Here is a 23645-nt window from a genome sequence, read left to right on the forward strand (position 1 = left end):
ACAACTTCTTTTCCAGGAAGTTCAACTCCTAACAGCTGAATTATTCAATTATCAAGAGGGAAGCGTTTGCATTAATCTAGGGTTTGTTACACTTCCAAGTTTACCTTGATTCCAGAACCCCAATCAATGTATTTACTGATCAAAACCCACTTATCTTTTTGAACTATATGCAGAAACCAAATCAGAGGCTGATGAAATAGGCTCTGTTTTTGCAGCCTTACAACTTGGACATTAAAGGCAAAAAAGTTTCATGTCTATGAATCAGAGGAAGAATGAGGCATACGCTGAGAAGAACATCCTGCCTACAGTGAAGCATGGCGGTGGCTCAGTGATGCTCTGGAGCTGCTTTGCCTCTTCTGGCATTGGAAACCTGCAGGGTTTGGAGGGCAAGATGGATTCAGTCAAGTATAAGGAAATCCTGGGAGAAAGCGTCATGCTGTCTGTGAGGAAGCTGAAGCCTGAGCGTCATTGGACCTTCCAAAAGGACAATGAAGAGTCCTGGAAGATAGTAGAGTGGTCGTCACAGTTGCCTGACTTGAATCTCATAGAAAATCTCTGGTGGAACTTGAAGAAGGCGATTGAAGCAAGCAAACCCAAGAATATTAGAGAGCTGGAGGTTATTGCCCATGAGGAATGGGTTCAGATTCCTCAGAAACTCAGAACTGAGAACCTGATGTCTGGCTATGCAGCACGTTTGCAGCAAAAAGGTGCTCTACTAAGTACTAAAGATGCTTATCAAGAAGGGGCTGAATAATTTGGAGACTGCAGTAGTCTTTTAAAGTGACTTTTCATAGTCAATTTGGAGAAACCACCTGTAATATTAGTTGTGTTGAGCTATTTTGTGCTATTGTGTAGGCAGGCTGCAGGTGTGGAGCTTCGGGGCAGACCAAGCAGTGTCTCCGTCTCTTCGTAATAAGTCTAGATCATGTTGGACTTGATATATTTAGGCTATTTCAAACCAATCTTGGTGTTTACTAAGGGGCTAGCATGCAGCTGCTTGTTGTATAAGATTCTATTGAATCTTATACAACAGAGAAGCAAGCGTAGCTTCTTAGCCTAGCTTCTCAGCCATAACTAGCTTGGTGGCATAGAGCTAGAAGGGCATGTTTCTGCAAGCAGGATTTAATTGGCCCACTGCAGCTCTACCTCTTTTTTTTTTTTTTTTTTACAATGACAAGAGAAGGGGCTTGTACAGACTCTGCAAGAACAAAGCTGCGAGAAAAAAATGACGTCATTCTTTTCTCGCAGCCCTGGTTTGGGAGTTCTTGCAGCTTGTTCTCGACACATCATCTGGACAGAACTTTTTTCTCGTGTATTGTGTGATTGGTCAGAAATTTTAAGTGGGCGTGGTTAGTGCGGAAAAGCGGAAATATTGTCATTCCCACGCCCGACGTGTGCTACAGTGAGAGGGCCCTATGAGGACTTCCCAGGAGTTCTGCACTTGAGTTTCCCGTGAAGTATGAAATGTCCTGGCCAGAACGAACTTTGTTCTTGTTCTTGCCACCTCTAGAACACTAACACATTTTTCTTTAAGTTGTTATTAGCACGGGTGCTAATATGTATGTATGTATGGGTCCATGTCGTAACAGCAGCAATTGTTGTATTACCAAAGGTGGAAGGTAACTGAACTGAATTTCCATGGTCTTACCTAGTAATAAAATATTTCTATTTTAACTTAATTTAGTATGCAAAATGTTATTCGGTGTACTGTAATTTAGTACCATTAGCTGTTGTAACTTCATTTCCCACAATGCTTTGGCCACCATATCCACTGACGTAACGTCCGGTGGTGCTGTTGGCGGGCAGAACGGGATCGGTGCTGGTTGTTAGCGGCGCTGGGGCTATTGTTTTATCCAGCAGCGAAGCACATTAAGAGAAAGTCAGTCCAAAGCGCGCCGCTCAGGCCGTGGGTAGTTTTTTTTTTGTCGCCACGGACACGTCTTCAGGTTGTTACACGTCTACAACAAACGGTCAAATAACTGTTTTTACTCGGGCCTACCGTAACTCCACACCAGCGCTCCCAAGCATTCTCTGTTAAGGTAAGGCTCATGTTAGCCAGCTAGCTGTTGAGGGAAAACACGCCAGCCATGTTGCCCTCTCGTTTTAGGGGCAAGGCCGCTCGGCTCGTCTCCGTCCTCAGGTGGTGGTCAGTTGTAAGATAATGTGGCCAAATCAAGTTCAACGAAATTGGCAGAACTTACATTTGCATTTGTCTATTATTTATTGTAACGCACGAGGCTACATGCGCGTGCTGGTATACTGCTAAGAACGATGTGCAGCACGGTGGCTTCCACACTTCCATCAATCAGTGTACAGACACCTTCATTTACTGTACTGTTATTCTCAAATTGTTGTCCGACATGCCCACGTGTGCAAAGTTGCAGGCACCACAGTGTGTGCACTTCTGCGAATGCATGCACACACACTGTTTGCAGGGAGGCATGAAGGGGGCGTTTTTCTCTTGCTGCTTGAGCTAGTTGAACGACACAACACATGCCGTCAGATGTTGGATTTGCAAAATGAGCGGTATTGATCTCTCACTCATTGTTGACTCTTATTGTGACTGTTATAAGTTAGCAGAAAGAGATGCACACTGGACTCTGCAGAGGTAAACTTGTTACATTTGGAGAACAACCAATGTTCCCTGCTATGGGACTTGCATGAAAAGAACTTTGTTGATTGACACAAGTAACGTTGGCAATAGTAGCTGTAGTTGTTGCCTCATACTTCATTATGAGGAAAATAAGGGGGTGATGTGGTCTGGAACCCCAACTCCATCCCTATCCCCAAAAAACATGAGCACAAGTTGTCCCTCTCTGAGTAAAATGTGAATATATAAATTTAAATAATATAACATGCTTTGAAAACCTTGTGCTAATTACAGAAGCAAAACTATGCATTCAAGTTTTGAAAGACCCTCCTCCTGGCAGTGGTCTGGTCCACTGGTTACCACCTCCCACATTAGGGAGCAGTGCAAGTGTCTGTAAAGAGAAGAAGCTCAGTGTGCCAGTGGTGTCTGGCCTCCGGTAAGTAGCTACTTCAAATAGGTTAACTTAAAACAAAGAATGTGTCGGACATGAATTGTCTTCTTGTGAAGCTCAGAGGAGTTTTCAGAGATTTAAAGATTTGTGTGGCTGAGGTTGGTAGCAGGCCTGGCATTGTCATTTTAGGGAGAGGCCACTTTGGATTTTGTTAAATACAAATTAATTGGGGCATCATGGGTAAAATGTAGGGCATCAAGGTGAAGATCAAGTGATTAGAATTACTGTGAGTGATATTACGTTCTATCAGGACAAAACCGTATAAAACCAACAATTCGGAATTGACATAACACATTTAACATGAATATATATGAACACGAATAACATTCAGCAGAACATGGAAGACATTTTGTATTATTGGATATTACAATGTGTCGATATGAAGTAAAAATAAATTTCATTTAAAAAGTATTTAAACATGATAAATAATTACAATTAAGTGCTCTCAGTAGGGTGTAGATCTCTGCCAGGCGATCTCTGCTATGCCTAACCTGACCTAAACCTCTTAACCCCTTAACTTTAGTCAGAACACATCAGGTATGGTATTAATCTGGAAGTGCTCAGGTTCAAAACGAGCTAACATCAATAAAATTAAATATTTCTTATTCATGACAATGGTGAATGTAGTTAGCTTGCCATGCTAGAGGCAAGGCTCCTTGAATTATAAGTGTTGCTCTGCACCATGGATCACCCAGCCCTAAGTAATGTCCAGGTAAAGTTCAAAACACATGTATGCTTGCACTGTCTAGTCGCTTGTGTTTATCACATATCATTTGATAACTAGTGAGTTGATATTAAATTAACGGGACACTATTTTTTTCACTATAACAGAGAAATCTAGCACTACTGTTGATCTCCAGCGTGATGACATACACTGAGAAACCTGAATGTACTCACTGTATGCATGTAGTTTTAAATGTGGAACTCTACATTTTTTAAGAGCACAATGTTCAAAACAGGGCATGCCCATCTGTCCATGTGAGTAGTTAATTTTAGAAGGGGCATTCACTGGCCATTTGGCTGTGGTATAATTCCTGCAGTAGGAGCGGTCCTCTACTGGCCAGTGTTGGTGGTTTGACCCCCCCACCACCTGCATCTCCAAATTGCCCTTGGTGTCTTTGTATAATGCCAAGAATAAAATTAATACCAAGGTTTAATTAAGGGGGTTGAATGTAAGCCCAAGAGCCAGAATTTGAGTAACATGTAAAATTGATTGTTTAGCTTAGCAAGCTGCCTTATATTTCATGTGGTACGTTGTAATGAGTTAGCGTTTTTGTAAAGGTTACAAGCTTTATATGACTGTCGTATTCAAGTAAATGTATAACGATAACACATTTAGCAAGCGATTCATCATTATATTTTGTCAAATTTCCAAGAGATGGAATATTTCCAAATATTTTATTTTGACTATCATGTTTGCTGGTTCTGTCTTTCTTTCTGGTGGTTGCATTTGAATGATTTGGCTTTCTGAGTTGGTTCTTGTCACTGCTGCAGCACACAATTTTAATTTGGATAAAGTATGACTTTAAATGGCCTTAACAGTGGTTTTGTCTGCAGGGTTAACCTATTAACTCAAAATTGTGTATATTTCATTTTGTTGAAAAGTTGGTTTAATTAACGGTGAAATTCTGTATCCTTTCTATGGTCAGAAAATGTCCTAAAGATCAACAATGCCTTAGTTCATCTCTTCATTACTTTTGACATCCCTACCCTTTCTATGAAGACATAAAACTTTTAAAATGGGTCACCAACTACTCAGTTGGTACTCACTGGTCCTTTATTATTATCCAGACAGGTTTTTCTTTTATTGACCCTACCATCATTAATATCGTTGTGGTGGACAAAAAATGGAAACACGTGCCAGTGTAACAAATTGAATCGGATAAGGCTGAAACCAAGTCATGATAGCATCAGTACCTGTGCTGATGTGCATGTGCTTGTAGTTCTTTCATGGGAGATGTAGATTTTTCTGTGCTCATTCTGTGTGCTGCATTTAGTAAGAGACACTACTGCAACAGAGCCTTGCCCAAGCATGACATTGTGACTTAAGCTCTCTTTAGTTAGGTTTCATGCCAAAATTGCTGCTGCAATGGAACCACTCAGCAGACATTCTCTAGTTGTAATAGTCAAAGGCTCTCACTGTGTTTGTCAGAGGCAGTCCTTTGAATGGCAAAGCTCTTTATCTGGTGACCCCTCCTCCTTTCTTTCCCTGTACACTCAGGTTTCAGTATCTTTTCTCTCACTGGTCTAAGGAGGAGGAGTTATACCACAGACAAACAGCCAGTTCTGTGGATGCCCTGAAGTGTGGCTCTAATGCCCATTCTAAAATTAATTACCCACACGGCCAACTTGGCATGCTCGACTTGGAACTGGTTGTTGTGCCTGTGAAAGAAAGTTGCATATTTCCTCCATCATCAATCTGGGCATCAACAGTAGCACATTTTCTCCCACTCTGTCAAATACCCGTGTAACGTGTAAACCTGTATAAAGTGGACCACGATGTTGCATAGTGGTAGGTGATCTGTGGTGCGGTGCTGTGCAAGCAACTACAAGTAGATCTTAACAACATGTAAACTTTGAGATTAGCGAGAAAGTTGTTAGGAGAGACCTGTGAATGCTGGAGCAGAACTAGTGTAAGTTTAGAAGTACAGTTGGTGATTAGCCGCTGCAATGACAAATATAGCAAAATGAACTGGATTCAGATGACAGCAGCAAAAACGCTTGCAGTAACAGCAGCAACCAGGAATTTGACAACACAATTAATGCAATGCGTCAGGACATCTGGGCAGAGGGTTATATTTTAGAGAATTATTTCCTGTAGCCTCTGATTAAGATCCATGGACAGCTGAATATATCTATATTCAAAATGTTAACACTGACTCCTAATTGTTGATTCCATAGTGTTTTGTCTTCATACAATGTATTATCACTTATTATAACTGAACCACTGGTTTTGTCCTTGATGCACTTGGCTGCAATTCCCCAATTAATTTCTGTTTATCAAAGGCCAAAGTGGCCTTGACACATAAAAAGACTTAATATCAGGCCTTATATCGTCAGTGTTGTACTATTTTGCAACTTTTTTCAATTCAGTTTATTTTGTATAGCCCAATATCACAACAGAGTTGTCTCACAGTGCTTTACAAAGTTCACTGAAATAAACAATGGTTTATTGAGGGATTTGATGCATAGGCTTCCTTGTTTTCCTTGTCCTGGGCCTTAGCACAGCGGTATTACTATGGTTAAAGACGAGGCAGTTACACATTTCTGTATGTGCGTCAGAATTGCTGCTGCTGATCAAATCACCAGTTAAAGACATTTAGCATCATTTCAGTTTTAATGCAGTTTTGGCCACCTCATTGGGCCTTTAATTTTCTCTATTCAAGCAGATCATTCCAATATTACACGCTGAACTGGTATATAAGTCAGCACGGTGGTGTGGTGGTTAGCACTGTTACCAGCAAGAAGGTTCCAGGTTTGAATACATTTTTTGAACCTGGGGTCTTTCTGTGAGTTTGCATGTTGTTCTCATGCCTGTGTGGCTTTTCTCCGGGTACTTCGGCTTTCTCCCACAGTCCAAAGACATGCAGGTTAGGTTAATTGGTCACTCCAAATTGCCCGTAGGTGTGAATGGTTACATACATTCAATTAACAAGTGGTTTAAAATAACCATACGGTTCCTGGTTATCAATCAATCAATCTTTATTTATATAGCGCCAGTTCACAACAGCGTTATCTCAAGATGCTTTACATGAAGAGCAGGTCCAGACCAAACTCTTTAACTAAGAGAGACCCAACAATTCAGGAATTCAGAATTCAAGAATCCCCACATGAGCAGCATCAGATATTATATTAGGCAACAGTGGCAGGAAAAACTCCCCTTTAACGGGGAGAAACCTCAAACAGAACCAGGCTCAGAGGTGGGCGGATTTCTGTCGGGGTCTGTGTTGGGTGGGGGTAGAACAGAGAGAGGGAGAGACAGACAGACAAAACAAACAGCAACTATAGTACTGACAGCAGGAATAAGACTAATAATGAGCAATATGGTAACAGTGAAAAACATGACAATAGTCAATATATGAATAATAGCACGACTAATATCCGTAAAAACTGTCAGTGGCTGACTATCAGCAGCAGTGACTCATGAAGCCAGAGAACCACAGCAGGAGAACCAGGACCAGGATCCACAGGAACCTGAGAGATGAGAAAAGCACAGAAAGGCTCCGGGGAAGATACCAAGTTAGTAACAGACATTAAAGAGACATGATGTGTAAGGATGGAGAGGAAGAGGAGGAGAGAGGAGCCCAGTGCACCATGGGAGTCCCCCGGCAGTCTAGGCCTATAGCAGCATAACTAGGGGCTGGCCCAAGGCCTGAGCCAGCCCTAAACTATAGACTTTATCACAAAGGAAGGTTTTTAGTCTACTCTTAAAAGTGGAGAGGGTGTCTGCCCCCCAAACCCAAACTGGAAGGAGGTTCCACAGGAGAGGAGCCTGATAGCTGAAAGCTCTGACTCCTGCACTACTTTAGAGGACTTTAGGAACCACCAGTAGATCTCTTCTCTTAGTTCTCATCAGTACACGAGCAGCAGCGTTCGGACCTGCTGGAGAGTCTTTAAGGACTTATTGGGGCAGCCTGATAATAACGAGTTGCAATAGTCCAACCTAGAAGTGACAAATGCGTGGACAAATGTTTCTGCCTCATTCATAGACAAGATGGGTCTGATTTTAGCAATATTATGTAGATGGAAAAAGGAAGTCCTGGAAATATGTTTTATGTGGGAGTTAAAGGACAAATCCTGATCTTGATTATATTTGATTTTTTTTTTTATTATTTGGAACTTCCATACAAACAAAAATTGCCTAATATGATACACCTCAAGCTAAAAATAAGACAACAGTGAAATTAATATTGTTTCAAAATGAAAGCTTTGAGGTTCCAAATGAGTGAGATAGTGTACACCGTCTAGTCAGTCGATTAATTATTCTGATCATCTTTCTTATTATTATCTGTTATCCTTATGTCATGTTTCTCAGAGGGACCCTCAGCAGACGTCAAGCTGGCGGCCGTTGCAGGAAAGAAGGGCAAGAAGGCTGAGGAGGAGGAACAGCCTGCAGCACCCGCAGCAGTACCAGCAGCACCAGCAACACCACCAGCCGCAGCCACAGCAGCAGCAGCAGCTGCAGCAGCAGCGGCAGAGGAGGAGGAAGAAGAGGAGTATGTGGTGGAGAAGGTTTTGGACCGCAGAGTGATGAAGGGCAAAACTGAGTTTCTGCTGAAATGGAAGGGGTTCTCAGAGTGAGTGTGTCTCCACTTAGGTAACACTTGATGTTCTTTCCCCTGACATATTTTTCTCATGTTCATTTGAGGATTAGTTTGGGTGTTTACAAAACTTTTGTTATAAATCCAACATTATGTATGCAAATATCCTTACAAAATGGTATCCGTAAGAGAAAGAAAAAGAATTTTGAATTAATTCAAGTCAGATGATTTTGCATCTTAAACATCTTTCATTCGTGTGTGCTGCCTGCAACCACATTTCCAGTGAGGATAACACATGGGAGCCTGAAGATAACCTGGACTGCCCTGACCTGATCGCAGAGTACATGCAGAAACACAAAGAGAAAGAGGAGAAAAAGAAGGAGGGTAAGAGGAAAGCCACCAGTGAGGCCTCGGGTTTCTCAGAGGAGCGAGGGAGCAAGAAGAAGAAGGAGGAGGTGAGTGGATGCTGAATCCTAACAGTCAGTCAGCATTATCTCCTGTCTGTTTTTTCTTCTATTGTCATGTGTTCTCTTGTTCTTCCTGCCTCCAGGGTGAGAAGGCCAGAGGTTTTGGCAGAGGTCTGCAGCCAGAAAGGATTATTGGAGCTACAGACTCCAGTGGAGAGCTGATGTTCCTCATGAAGTGGTGGGTCTTCATTATCAGTTCATAAAGGTCCAGTGAGATGGCTTTGAGCCATACACATGGCCAAGTAGTGTGGACAAAACATGGGCAGCATGCTTGAAATGATGCTGTTTGCTTGAGCTTCGGTAACACTGTCCAAAGTGAGCATAACTGTGGTGTTTATTTATATGGACCAGCCACAGCAGTGACACACTGATAATGGTGCATCGTAAAATGCAGTGCTTTCAGCCCTATTCTCAACTCTGCAACTTCTACTACTAATGGCAGAGACACTGGAATGTCCACTACTGTTAACAGACAGGTGAAGGTCAGTTGCATTGTCAACAGACAGGTTGTACCACTGCTCTTTACCGGTAGAAAGTAGTGTTTCAAAATGAAAGTGCTGTTCTAGAATTTCACTGCGTAATACTTCTTAGAATTGACCTTCCAATTGGGAACCACTGTCCTTTAGAATGATCTTGGGTGGTTAGCATCAGTTGCTTTGCTTATTGTTGGAACTAGATGAATGTCTTGTTCTCTCTTTTGCTTCTTTTCCCTTTCCCTCCCCTCTGTCCCTTTTTTTGTCTCTCTCCCTCCCCTTTCTTTTCTGCTCTGTCTTTCTGCCATCTGTGTCTTCTGTGTTGCTTTTCCTGCTCGCGTTCTTTAATAGTTTTTCTCTTTAATTAAATCAGGAAGAACTCAGACGAGGCTGATCTCGTCCCAGCCAAGGAGGCCAACGTCAAATGTCCCCAGGTGGTCATTTCATTCTATGAGGAGCGCCTCACCTGGCACTCTTACCCCACAGAGGAAGAGGAGAAGAAAGAGGAGGAGAAAAAAGACTAGATGAATGGAGGAGGCAGAGGAGAAGAAAGGAAGTGTGGAGGTGCAGGGTGGGAAATCAACTATATGCTGGTGAACTGTTGTCCAGGTAATTGATTCTAACAGCCACTTTGGCAGCAAAAGTGGAGAAATCCCAGATCATTGGGATTGCATTGCCAATGTAGCTGACAGAGAAAAGTAGAAGTTTGTTTTCCTGCCCTGCAAGGAGATGGGCATCCTTTCCTCCAAAAGATGCTCCCACCTGTATCTCGACTGTAATTTTTTAATTATTATTTTTAAAGAGGTATGTTGACACTTAGTCTCTTATTTTAATGTTTTTCCTTCACCAAGAACATGTCACTTGAAGGGAGTTGGTGCCTTTGTTCTGCTAGTATTCCTCCTTGGCATCACAAGCCAAATATTTGCGTGAATACAGTGAAATGACTATAAAAGTGTTTGTCCTACATTTGGTGACAGGTGCCTGGTGCTGGAAATGCAGGAATACAATACAAGCTGTCAAGCTACCTCTTAAATGTTGTATTAATGTCAGAGCAAGCTGGCAAGCCATTTTTTGCTCAACTTTACCACCCCCAATCACCGGTCATGACGTAGAAGTCCTGTTTTTAAACAAAATGTTTTGTCTGTTAAGATAGTTGGCAGGTGAATTGTAACAGCTCAGAGCCCAAACTTCCCATTCTGCTTTGTCAGGATACATTGGAGGGAACGTCTTTTGGAAGGGAATTAAATGAGGTAAGGTATTCTGGAGGAGGGAACGAATGGACAGACACCATTCATTTCTTTCAGTATCTTTTTATCTTTGTGCCACCTCAGTTCTCATTCATACTTTTTCCCAATTGAAACTTTCAAATGCCAAATGACGACTGTAAATTTCACTCTGGCATGGACAGATTAACAAAAGAGGGGTTACAGTCTACACGAAAAGACCACCAGTTATTGGCTTTGGCTTTACATGTCCTACCAGCCAATGCAGCAGCCAACCAGCCAGTGTTCAGATGTCCTGCAGTTGTTTGCTAAAACAGTAAAAGCTGATGAACTTTTCTGTCATTCCAGCCATGGATGATGCTGCTGTCCAAAGCTTGTACTTAGCTTCCTGTTTGATTTTTTTAATTCAAATTAATGAACTTGTCTGTATTTTATCCAACTTTAAGTTGAAGGTTTTTGTGCTAATGTAGTGGAAGTTTGGACAAAATCCCTGTTTTTCTGTGAATGTAAAACTGTCCATCTGCCGAATTTTCTGTGAAACAGTCATATGCGTTGTAGATATTAAGGATTATACTAGGATGTTGCAGTCCCCCTAATGTGAGTTAGTCTTGGTCTTTTCTTGAACACAATAATGCCTATCATACACTAGAAGACTTTGAAAAGACTTAATACTGACACCATTTCAGATTTTATAAAGACTGGGGATCTTGCAGGATCAGTATTTGGAAGACTACAGATGGATTCCTTTTTAAGATTATGATTTATGGCTAACAGAAGACAGTAAATTTATGTTTTGCTGTTTATGGTTCGCAAATGGTTTCAGAAAGTCCAAATTTCTCTTTTGCAACAGCTGTTTTGAAGTGAGGGGTTTATCTCTACTTTGACTCGGCAGGGGTTCTACAGACAAATAGTGTCCTCAGGATTGCAAATGTATTGGTTTTAGTAGCAGACATCTTCCTGTTTGGTCCTGGAGAAAGCTATTGGTTGCTGACAATGTTCACGTCATTGAAATTTTCTATTTGCATGAGCCGGAACGTCAAAACTAGAAATGGGCCTTATGATGGCTCGGACTGAGTTTTGTTACGACCTTACACCAAACAAGATGACAGGAGTATGGCACGATTCTAGCATACTTCTCATGGTCGAATTATGACATGGAAAAATTGCAACAGTTAAATTACTTGGTGTAAGACCGTCAAACAGACTAGTCTGTGGAACGAGCTCACCAGCCATTACCAGCTACTATTACTAGCCCACTGTAGGAGGCACGCCAACAAGGCTAGAAAAAATGACAACTTGTAAAAGTAGTGAACCATAGTTGTCCTTTTTAATCTGTAGGTAAGAGGGGCAAAGTGTCAAGAACCAGCTGATCATCATTGAGACAGACGCATTATACAACTCCAAGGATCAATGTTCTTGTCTGAGAATCGAACAGTTTCCACTAATGCCAAATGCAGTCGAAGGTGTGTTAGAGACCAGCTGCCTGGTGCTCAGTTGGAATAACATCCTGCGGACTGTTGGCCTTTCTATACAGTTTCCTTTCACTGATGTAACCCTACCAGAGCAATGGTAACAAGCTTTTCTGATGGGTTATTATCAAACATGTTTCCTTGGGAAATAAAGATCCAGGGTGAACCAAAAGTTAACAGTCGCATACTGAATTAACCGGTGTTGGACAAGCCACAACCAGCCACATGTCTGTAACTTGTCGGTTGTAGTTTGTACACATCTTTTCTGCCTGCCACGGTGTCATGAAACCTGCCAACAAACTTGTCTGGCCAATAGTGAAAGTGGCTTGTTCATTCTTATGCTCCTGCTACTTTGGCTGGTAGATGGAAGTTTCCTGATCCGGGTCACTCAATAGATACATACTCTAACAAACTGAGATGGTGAGCTAAGATTCACTGCTAATGGAGGAGGTGTTTGAAAGTATGTTTAGAATAATCATTTCCACTCTTTGTTTTTAACCTTCACACACTCAGACACACACTTTTTGTTTTATTTTAGGCTGTATTATTTTAGCTTGCACTGGCTGGGCAACACTCAAGACATGATCATTCAGTATTTTTAGAGTATTTCTTGGTTCCTCTTACTTACAGACCGTCCTATGTTTAAGATGCGTTTTTACATTTCCATAAATAAAACGGGATAGATCTTTGATTAAGATGGCCGCTTAATATGGGAGGTCTGTCTCTGTTTTTTTTCTCTGCTACCTAATGTTTCCTTGTCTTTTATGTGTTGAATGTAGCCCGGCTGTGCTTATTTCTATGTATACTGTATTGAAGCTAGCATAGTAGCTTCCTCTGTTAGCAGACCCGGTTTAGCTAGTTCCAATTCCCTTTCTCTGAACTGTTTACTTTGGATTACCTCTTGCTGACTTTAAAGAGAATTTAATTCTTCAAATATCTTTTCTTTATTGTATTTCAACTTCATTCAGTTCCAGCAGTTGTTTTTTTGCGTCACAACCAAAATTCACGCAAAACCTCAACCCACCAATATGAGTGATGCTGGCTGCTGGTTTTAATAAGTACTGTAAGTAAGTTGGCTTAGCTGTGAATAGTTTCTCACATTTGAAGTCTAACCTCTCTTACTCTGAAATAACTGTGCTAATGCTGTTACTACTCTATCAGTATCTGTATGCTGGGTCTAAGCCTACTGCTTGTACCTGTATTTTCACACCATTAAATATATAATTTAACAAGGTTGCTGAAAGATATTATGTGAAACATCTGGCCGTGTGATGTTTCTTCACTGTAAACATCAGTATTACAAGTCAAATGTCTGGTATTGACAGGAAAGGATTTAATTAGCTGCACCAGGGTCTGCCAATTAGCTCTTCTATCATATCTCTGAAACTTCTGTGTATTTAGTGGATTAGCTTGTGTTGTCCTGTTGCATGTATATTGTTTATTGGTCATGGCTGTCTGTTTTGGACAATAAAGGTTTTTCGTTTTCATAAGTGTTTCTCACTTAACACTTTTTGTATTTTAATGGCACAAAAATATATGAGAGGCTGCCCCCAGCTGAGGTGGTGTAGCGTTGGATGTCTGTGGGGACAAAGGACTGTCTGTACTGCTCAGAGCCGTCCACTGCAGCAGCTCCTGTCAGGCTGTGGTGAGGAGGGTGGCTGACGTTGTCCTTGATGGCCTGCAATGCTCTGTGTGCATCCCTCCACCTTCTCCAGTGAATCCAGGCTCCTACCCAGCACTTGTCCAGCCGCCTGGTGTTCTCAGCTGTCGTGCTGCCTCCCCAGCAGCCTGCAGCATAAAACGGTACACTTGTAACCCTCAGCTAGTAGAACATGTGCAACATTTCACTGCAGACATCAAAGGACCTGAGCCTCCTGAGGAAAAATAGCCTGTGGCTCTGTCCCTTTCTGTAGAGGGCATCAGTATTCACAGACCGGTCTGGTTTGTTGTACAGGTGCACACCAACGTGTTCATAGGATCGCACCATCTTGATGTCCTTAGATGTGTGACTGGGTGAGGTGGGTGCTCAGACCTTCATGAACATGTCCAGGAACACCTCTACTCCCCTCCCTGTCTCTTCCACACACACACGGTATAATAGCTGTGTCGTCATAATATTTCTGGCAGCACTGGGAGTTCTATTTCCAAAGTGAACAGGAGAGACATGTCCTCAGCCTGACTTACTGTGGCAGTCCTGTCAGGTAATCACTGATCCAGGAAGTGAAGGAGGGATCTCTCACCCCCCCCCCATTCTTTCACTTGATGAAATATGTCAGTCTTGATTTTGTTACTTGAACACCACATAGCTGAGTTATAATGAAATGTTTGTATTTGATGAACCTGTGTCATAACACCTCAAAATACGTTTGAAACTAATGGAATATTATAACCCTCATAATATGTAGAATTTATTGCATGGCTGTTACATTCGATGAGACTGGTTTTAGTTAGGTGGGCGTAATATTTGGACAGAGTGGGAGAAAGGGGGTGATTTGAGGGGGTGGGGGGTGATTCTGTAAGTGTGAAATACATTCACATCGTGCAGATCTTGTTAAACACGGCGGCACTGATGAACAGAAAGCACATCAGTGTTGTCATCAATGAGGCTTGCGGTACATTTTATTTCACCATACTAGGCTTTGTTTCACAGGCGAACAAGATATTGTTTTGCCTTCACCGATATGAACAGTTTGTTATATGCAGCTTCTTCACTCTCATTTTCATTCATCTCTTATATATCGTGGTAAGGTATGTTTTTTTCTCCAGAGAGAGCCAAGTTGCTTCCTTTGGGCGTGGTTCTCTCGTGAGATCTGGCAACACTAAGATGGGCTCATTGTGTCCTCTTTGAGTTTGACAGTTACACAGACTGGACATTAACTGCTCCAACCTGCTGCTGTGATATGTTGGCTGTCTCCCTCTCCATTCTTGTTTCTCCAGGTGGGTTTTTTTGGCCGAGCCAGGTGACAAGGGACTTGAAGTATTCAAGACAGGGCAATGTAAAAGCATCAGTTAATATCTCCATCTCTGCTTGAGACACAGTGGGCTGGAAAAAATGAGCAAATTAGACTTGGTATGTTGGCCCAGAGTCAGGGCCTGGTCTATGTCGACGCCTACATTTCTTAGGGAGGGACTTTACTGACAAGGTAGGAGACACAAGACCATTAAAAGGAAAAACTAGATAGAAACGAAGACTTCTGTTTCCTCTGCGTTGAGCTTTAAAAAATGGTTTTTATAACATTTAATATAATTTAGCTACACTATATTGCCAAAAGTATTGGCTCACCTGCCTTGACTCGCATATGAACTTTAGTGACATCCCATTCTTAATCCATAGGGTTTAATATGACGTTGGTCCACCCTTTGCAGCTATAACAGGTTCAACTCTTCTGGGAAGGCTTTCCACAAGGTTTAGGAGTGTGTTTATGGGAATTTTTGACCATTCCTCCAGAAGCACATTTGTGAGGTCACACACTGATGTTGGACAAGAAGGCCTGGCTCTCAGTCTCCACTCTAATTCATCCCAAAGGTGTTCTAGCAGGTTGAGGTCAGGACTCTGTGCAGGCCAGTCAAGTTCATCCACACCAAACTCTCATCTATGTCTTTATGGACCTTGCTCATGTTGAACAGGAAGGGGCCATCCCCAAACTGTTCCCACAAAGTTGTCCAAAATGTCTTGGTATGCTGAAGCATTCAGAGTTCCTTTCACTGGAACTAAGGGGCCAAGCCCAGCTCCCGAAAAACAACCCCACATCATAATCCCCCCTCCACCAAACTTTACACTTGGCACAATGCAGTCAGACAAGTACTGTTCTCCTGGCAACCGCCAAACCCAAACTCGTCCATCAGATCGCCAGATGGTGAAGCGTGATTCGTCACTCCAGAGAACACGTCTCCACTGCTCTAGAGTCCAGTGGTGGCTGCTTTACACCACTGCATCCGACGCTTTGCATTGCACTTGGTGATGTATGGCTCAGCATCTGCAGACCCCGCTCCGTCATTTTACGTGGCCTACCACTTCGTGGCTGAGTTGCTGTTGTTCCCAATCGCTTCCACTTTGTTATAATACCACTGACAGTTGACTGTGGAATATTTAGGAGCGAGGAAATTTCACGACTGGACTTATTGCACAGGTGGCATCCTATCACAGTGCCACGCTGGAATTCACTGAGCTCCTGAGAGCGACCCATTCTTTCACAAATGTTTGTAGAAACAGTCTGCATGCCTTGGTGCTTGATTTTATACACCTGTGGCCATGGAAGTGATTGGAACACCTGATTTCAATTATTTGGATGGGTGAGTGAATACTTTTGGCAATATAGTGTATATTATGATGTTGACATGAGATGATTGACTGCTAGAGCACCAGTGTACACTGTGATAGTCATGTCTTTCCCCAAGAAAGGGAAATTGGGACACCAAAAAAAGTAAAGAAAGAAAGCCAATGGAAACACAACGGCTGATGTTTCCTTTCAAAAGTAAGGTGAGCACAACTTTCCCTCAACTCAACTTTGGAGCGATATTTTCCAGATTACGCAACAGCTGTCAGTCTCAAACAGTCCTGGCATCGTCACACCACTGAATATAATCCTCCTGTTTAAAATGAGTATCTCTGAATGTAATTCACTCTGACTGACAACCATCTGTTACTGCACGTTGACATGAGACATGGGTGTTCTGCTCTCGGTTTAAATGGCACATAACAAGCAATTTGAAGGTGTATACCACCACCTACTGTACAGGAGTTCGTAACATCATCAACATCACATCATTTCACCCTATTCCTAATATTAATGAACAACGTTTCTGCTGTATGCACCCATACCTGGCCAGACAGCCTTTTGGAGATAGATTTACCTGAATAAACACCAATTTCTGTACTTACTTTTGTGTTCTTAGACCTGTCTGTGAAGATTTTAAGATGACTGTGATTACCGTTCTTAAGGTGATCACTGTCACTGTTTCAGCTCCTCCTATATTGCTAAGGCAGAGACAAAGACACTAAACCCCCTTTTGTTATATAACCTGAAGCAATGTTATAAACAAAAGGCATTTTCGAACATTGCTAAAAATGTTAACGTTTTGCTCTGAATTTCTGTCCCCATGTCTTATAAAACATTAAATCCTGCATTAACTTGTCATTTTCAGAAAAGGTTTAAGTATAAATGTTTCTTTTTCACTCTTAAAATTATTAAAATTTACTATTCAGTATATACATTTTTTAAAATTATTTGTTTGTCCATCCATCACAGAAGGGCTGGCATCTGTCCTTAAATAGAACCTGGCTGTGGGGCACCAGTGCTAACCACTAATGCCCCCACGGTGTTCTAAAAAGGGAAATGGGAGAAGATGATCACGCTGATCAATCCCGCCGGAGGTGTTTCTCTCTTGCAGTGGTCTGTCCTCCGGTCTTCACCTTCACCTGCGAGCACGTTTTTCAGCCATCAGAGTGGCACTGAACTCGTCTACTTTGATTCTGTTCTCTCTGATCTTCCGAGCCTCAAGTTTTTCATTTTCCAGGAACAACCTGTCATCCTCTTTCTGAGCCTGAAGCCAGTCCACGCTGCTCTGACGCTCAGCCTTTTCCATCAGCTCTTTCTCCTGGATTTTAGTCAATCTGTGGTCAGAAACAGACTGAAGCACTGCAGCCCTCCTCTCCATCTCTTCCTTGTGCTGCTTTGCCACTTCAGCCCAGCTCTTAGCCGCTTCCTTGACTATTATATCTTCCGCCCTCAGAGCTGTCCTGGTAGTCTGCTCCTTCTTTATTACTGCCAGTTTGTTCCTTACAATCTGTTTAGGGTATCTGGAGCTTCCTGAACCTTTCTGCTTGTTCAGTTTGCCATTGCAGCAGCCTTTCCTCTCTTTCCAACTGAACAAACTTGATTTTCTGCTCCTCTGGCCTCAGTTTTTCCAATTCTCTCTGCCTGTAGAGTTTTACTCATGACAATATCCTCCAGCTGGTTCTTCAAATTCATTTTCTTTGACACAGCTTTTTTCCCTTCAATTTCTCTGCGTTTTTCAACAGTTTCTTTTCTTTCATCTGCATTAACTGATAGTCAGCGACAGCGAGGCATTGAAGCTTTCTCTGAAGGGCCTCCTCCTGCTCCTGTCTGAGAGCTTCTACCCGTCGAGGCTCCATCAGTGCTTCATGCTTTCTGTCTTCCTCTTCAGCCATTATTTGTTTTCTGTTGTTCAGTTGAATCAGAGCCTCATTCTCCCTGTCTGTTTGTGCCCTTGAAACTGCACTGACACTCACACTGCCACTCTGGTGAAACTGCTGAATAGGTTTTGTCCTGTCTCTCATATTCCACCACCTCTGCAGCAAATACATTGCAAGCATTGGCATGGTCCTTAACAATAGTAAGCTCCTGCATCTTCAGCCACCGTGCCTTAGTGGTCATTTGACCACTTTAAAATTGCAGCAGGTAAAAGTGAGGCTAATTTTAATCTATTAACATATATTTGATGTAATTATTCACATACTGTTGGGTTGCTTGTGAATTTACCGTTTGGGACCAATGCTCACTGATGCCCAGGCCTGGTGTTGTCCATTAATGGGTAGCATGCAAGCTCCGAAAATGTGTGTAAAAAGTGTAGGCCTTTGCACCACCCATTCTAACTATACAACCTAGTCTCACGGAAGTTTCGTGAAATAGTCACGAAATCTATTCTATGAATTTGTGTCCATGGACATGACATTTCTTCGTTTTTTGTGCACGAATTTCAAAACAGTGTATTTCTTTGGGATTATCTTTTCATGTCTGTTTCACGCCTTTTTTTCCCTATCAGTAGGACTTCTGTTAGACTTAGACTTAGACTTAGACTTCTTTATTTTAAGACCTGGGAGCACAAAAGCTGTGCTCTTATACCTTTTTATATTCATTTTCAAACAACCGCTACATTATTCAACATTTGATGACAAAATTTTATTCTCGTTTTCCTCTGTTTATTTCATCTGTTTGTTTTATCAATCCGCGGAGGTCCGGGGCTCCAGTCAAAAATGGCCAGCCAATTTAAAAGATTTCTCCTTCCATACTGAATAATCATGTTATGTGTCTGTTTTTAATAGCGGAAACGGCTCGACTGTTTCTATGGAGGCAAAGACGCTCCACTTCTCCTCACTATCGCCACTCAACATAAAAACATGGCTGTGTTCTTAACAGCTCAACAGTACGGTGGACTACCCTTGCTGCCAACAGTTTTAATTATTTCCTCCTCGATTCTAAAACTAATCAAGTTCTTTATCAGCTTTTCATAGTGGAAGCGATGAAATGGTCAATGAGGCTTATAATCAATGATAACAGTTCAGGAGAGGGGAAGAACCCTTATAAGGAAATAGCCCTCGATCTGAAAGAGCTGATTATAACCTTCGGCATGAACGCAGGGTTCAGCCTCAAAAGGGCTGAACTCCCTTCCTCTCTGATGGTGAGACAGGACGGAGGGACCGAGAGTGCACATAACTCACTTACTCTTTTTGCCGAGGTCAGGGCTAAGAGAAGAGCTGTCTTTAACGACAGCAACTTGAGGGAGCTCTGCACCAGCGGTTCAAATGGGGGCTTGCAGAGAGCAACTAAAACCAGTGGTAGACCCCATGTCGGTGACAAGGAACACATGACGGGCTGCTGTCTTCTGATGCCCTTTAAAAAGCCAGAGATGGCCGCAGCATGTGTTTTAACAGTAAATAGAGCCAAAGTTCTATCTACTAACAGCTGGAGGAAGGTTAACATGTTCCATTTCTCAGAGTAAGATGGCGTAGTTGACAAGCACACTCTTCTTTCCCCAAACTCTTGGCAATTTCCCTACATAAACTGTTGCGCACCATGTTGTCTTTATTTTGTTTTAAAGATGGATTATATACATGCAGATAGTGACAGATCACCCCGTAAAAGCCTCGCTTCAAATTTCATACCAGGTCATTGCTATGCATCAGTGAGTGGATAAAACACAGCTGGCTAACCAGTAAGTTCAGACTTCTAACATCATCATTTGCAACATGGATAAGAAAAACTGGTAATTGTTCAGTGTTTAAGAAGCCAGAGTGTTTGCTAATGGCATTGTTTGGGCAAGTTACTTCAATGCTCTACCACCCAAGCTATGAATTTGCAGTTGTCAAAAAGAACACGTGGGTATAGTTTTCTTTTTATCAGGCAGACCCATCAAGATGTCAAGGCTGGGTCAGTGAGAGAGCTGCGGCAGAGGAGGACATGGATGCTGTTGTGTCACTTTCATATGCAGTCTGTCACTTTACACTTGTGAGACATTATTATGTTGCTTTATTTTAATATGAAAATTTGTAAAAAAAATAATTCATTCATAATTAATTGTCTTTTCTACTCTAAACAGGACTATAATTTATAAAATGGGCATTATACTGTATTGAATACATTAAGCTCAATTCAAAGGTTGCACTCAAATGCAGACTCCTGAAAGCCAAAGGAGTGTTTTAAACAGGGTTTGTATTGTATGAGAGGGGTATGACTGATGAGGAGATTCCAAGCAGTGGAAAACAGGGCAGGCAGAGGAGAAGACTGGGAGGCAGCGGAAGGCAGAGCAACCGGCAGAGGCTGGATATCCCAGAATCCTAACGTGAGAGGAGCTGACAGATGACGAGGATCCAGAGTGTGGTGTGTGTAGCTGGTAAGGACAGAGGACTTGCTGCACAGGAGACAAAAGGTAAGTATTACTGGTATAAACTACAAGATTGGCTGTAGCGTCTGTGCCCCTGGGAGACAACTGACAAATTGGCGATGAGTGGAGTGCTGAGCGGGGGTCAAGTACTGTGTATGTTGGTTGATTGGTTGATTGGTGTGCAGCTGAATGGCTCTCAGCTGAGTGATCCTCCAGAGAGAAGCTGGCAGCTCCGCCAATAAACACACATACAGGAGACACAAGGGAGGAGGGAGAACAGGAAAAGAGGGAGATGAGACCGAACCATAACAGAATAAGACTTGCAACTAGGTACTGATACCATAAAATGATGGTCCAACAATCAAAGTCCAGGTAGTTACTCCAAGACACAAATTCAAATGATGTGATTCAAATTCATTTTTTTTTTGTATGTGTGAGCAACTAAAGACATTCTACTGTTTCCTGGATCATTTTGGCATTATCTCTGCATTATCTCTCTACGTCTCTTGGCCCCATCAAATTCATTTGAATTGTGGATATTCTGTTGGACACATGGTGTTTCAAGTTTCATACTTTTGTAATAGGCACACTTTTACTAGAATAAAGGATCTGTATACTCCCTCGCTGTAAATTAGATATGAATATGCAGCATATGGAGCCACTACTGAAAAGGAATAAAAAAAAAAAAAAAACAGAAATAAATCGGCCTCCAGAACAAAGTGGCAGCATCTGTCACTTTGATCTGGAGGACATAATTTCAGGACATTATGTGGAAGTTAAATTGTAATTTTTTTTCAAATTATTTCTAACTGAATAAAATTAGTTTGTTTCAGCAGGGGCAACACATTTATAAATTATTAACAAATGATAGGTAGGATGGGTAGAAGTGTAAGCAGAAGAAGTAGGATTCATGAATGTGTGTAGACACCAGAGAAGGAACTCAACAGACTCCAATGAAATACATTGTTGTTGTTTTTTAATATTAAAGAAGATGAGGTCCCAAGTCGTCGAATACCAGCGAGCACATTGGGCATTCACAAAATATAAACACCAATAAACGATTAATACGATCTTGTTCCATCAGTGGTGGTGATGGGCACACAGGTCATTATATGATAAAAAAGGCAGACAGTCCTCTGTGTCTCTTTGCTGTACAGATATCTGCAAGGGACAGGCATATATACAGTAATTTAATTCTAAAATGAGGTATCCACCATGTGAAACTCTTAATACCCACTCTGACGAGTTCTTGGCATAAATAATCCAACATTACAAATCAATGTTTAAATAGCATGATCTTCTGGCTGTGTTCATTTCTGAGAAATTCTAAATTTACTTTGCCAACATCACACAAATTATTTATTACTAGCTTGACATTATCAAAACTACTACTTCTGAAGAGAAAACTTTCTCAACCACAAACAAGAATATTGAAGATTTAGGTCAAATCTGTAAATATGTTCTGGCATCAAGAGATCAAATAGCAACCATGTTTAATTCCTTATGTGTACTTATAGCTCAGCCTGTCCTCATACTGAAAACGACAATATCATCATTTTTTTCAAAGGGACTAAAACAACCAATATTTACATAATCGATCTAGTGGCCATATTAATTATGACGAGAACAAAGGAGGAAGCCAGATCATGTCATCAGGCAGGAGGCCAGGGTGGAAGGATGAGTCAAACACATGACTCTCACCAAGGAGGCTGCTGTTTGTGTCCTGTGTGAAACAAAAAGTCAATGTTGACTTATTTCAAAGTCAAATTACGCACGTTACATCTTCTGTCACTTCCGTCAAGTGTCTAAATCTAATCAAGGCAGTACCTAAACCTAACCAAATTATAATTGTTTCACAATGTTAAGTTCTGTTTGTATGTAACTTACATCATTTACAGATGCACTCAAAAGTGTTGAGCCTCGATTGCAAATTAGGTGTATTGGCAACCTGTACAAACGTTCAACTGTGTTCAATGAACAGCTCAAACAAGAACAACTGAAATAGCTCGACACAGCTAATATTACAGTTGGTTTCTCCAAATTCAACACAATATGACACTTATTCAATTCAATTCAAATATTCAACTTCCTGAATAGAATCCTACATCAAGGTGTTGGTTCAAGCAAAATCAGGCCCTTGATTAGTTGCATCAGGTTTGCTTGAGACAGAACACATCAAATACCCAGACTGGCTGGGGGGGGGGTTATTCACACTGATGTTCGGTTGCATGTTAGAAATATGGGTAAGTCAAGAGAATTGTCATATAAGTTAAGAGAGGAGATGACTGCTTTGCACAAAGAGGGAATAGGATACAAAAAGATAGCAAAACTGCATCTTCCCAGAGATACTGTTGGACGCATAGTTCACAAGGTCAAAGCTCAAGCAACACTGGCTGCACTACTTGGGCGTGCTAGAGAGAGAGGAAGCTATCAACAGCTGCCACCAGATCTCTGAGGAAGCAGGTGGCCAAAAACTCTAAAGTGACTCAAAAAGACCTGCAGCAAGACCTGGTGGCAGCAGGCACTGAGGTTTCAGTTTCTACAGTAAAGGCCATACTAAACGCTGAAGGCAACTGTACTTGTAGCTTGTCCCCATCCGTCACACATAAAGGGCCCTGAAAATGCTCATATGTGTTGTGTGGAAACCCTAATTCTGTCGTTTCAGTATGAGGACATATTGAATAGTTTCATCAGAAGTTCTATGGAGTTGTGTGTTTCCGTGCGATGTGCACAACGACCACAGGAACAATCACAGCTCAGCCTCGAGGTTGGAGAAATGTTGGAATCCAGGTTTATCAATGTATCAATTAAAGGTACATTGACATACATTTTGACCTGTCAGTCTTGGAAGCTTAACAACTTACCTCAGTTGTTGTCTGGTGGGATTTTAGCTTAAGCTACAAGGAAAATAGATTCCTACATATTGTTTGAAGTAGACAGTATTTCACAGTCCACAGTTCCATAGACACAAAGATATGTAAAAACAGAAAATATCTGTTGAAGGCATGGATAAAACCTATTGCATTGCTTTCAGTTCACCACAAAAAGTCATTCCTTAGTCACATTGGTAACAGATTGTTGTCAGG

General features: G+C 41.7%; 1 protein-coding gene across 1 annotated transcript; it reads left to right on the forward strand.

Moving 5' to 3' along the window:
• The first annotated feature begins 256 nt into the window (after window positions 1–256).
• On the forward strand, window positions 257–13424 carry cbx1a (chromobox homolog 1a (HP1 beta homolog Drosophila)). Its single transcript, XM_070847394.1, has 6 exons — window positions 257–707; window positions 856–909; window positions 8077–8338; window positions 8586–8757; window positions 8853–8947; window positions 9616–13424. Exons 1-6 carry the CDS (start codon window positions 257–259, stop codon window positions 9764–9766), a joined length of 1185 nt encoding a protein of 394 aa, XP_070703495.1. The 3' UTR covers window positions 9767–13424.
• Window positions 13425–23645: the final 10221 nt, after the last annotated feature.

This window comes from Pempheris klunzingeri, chromosome 17 (genome assembly GCF_042242105.1).
Source record: "Pempheris klunzingeri isolate RE-2024b chromosome 17, fPemKlu1.hap1, whole genome shotgun sequence".
Taxonomy (NCBI): domain Eukaryota; kingdom Metazoa; phylum Chordata; class Actinopteri; order Acropomatiformes; family Pempheridae; genus Pempheris; species Pempheris klunzingeri.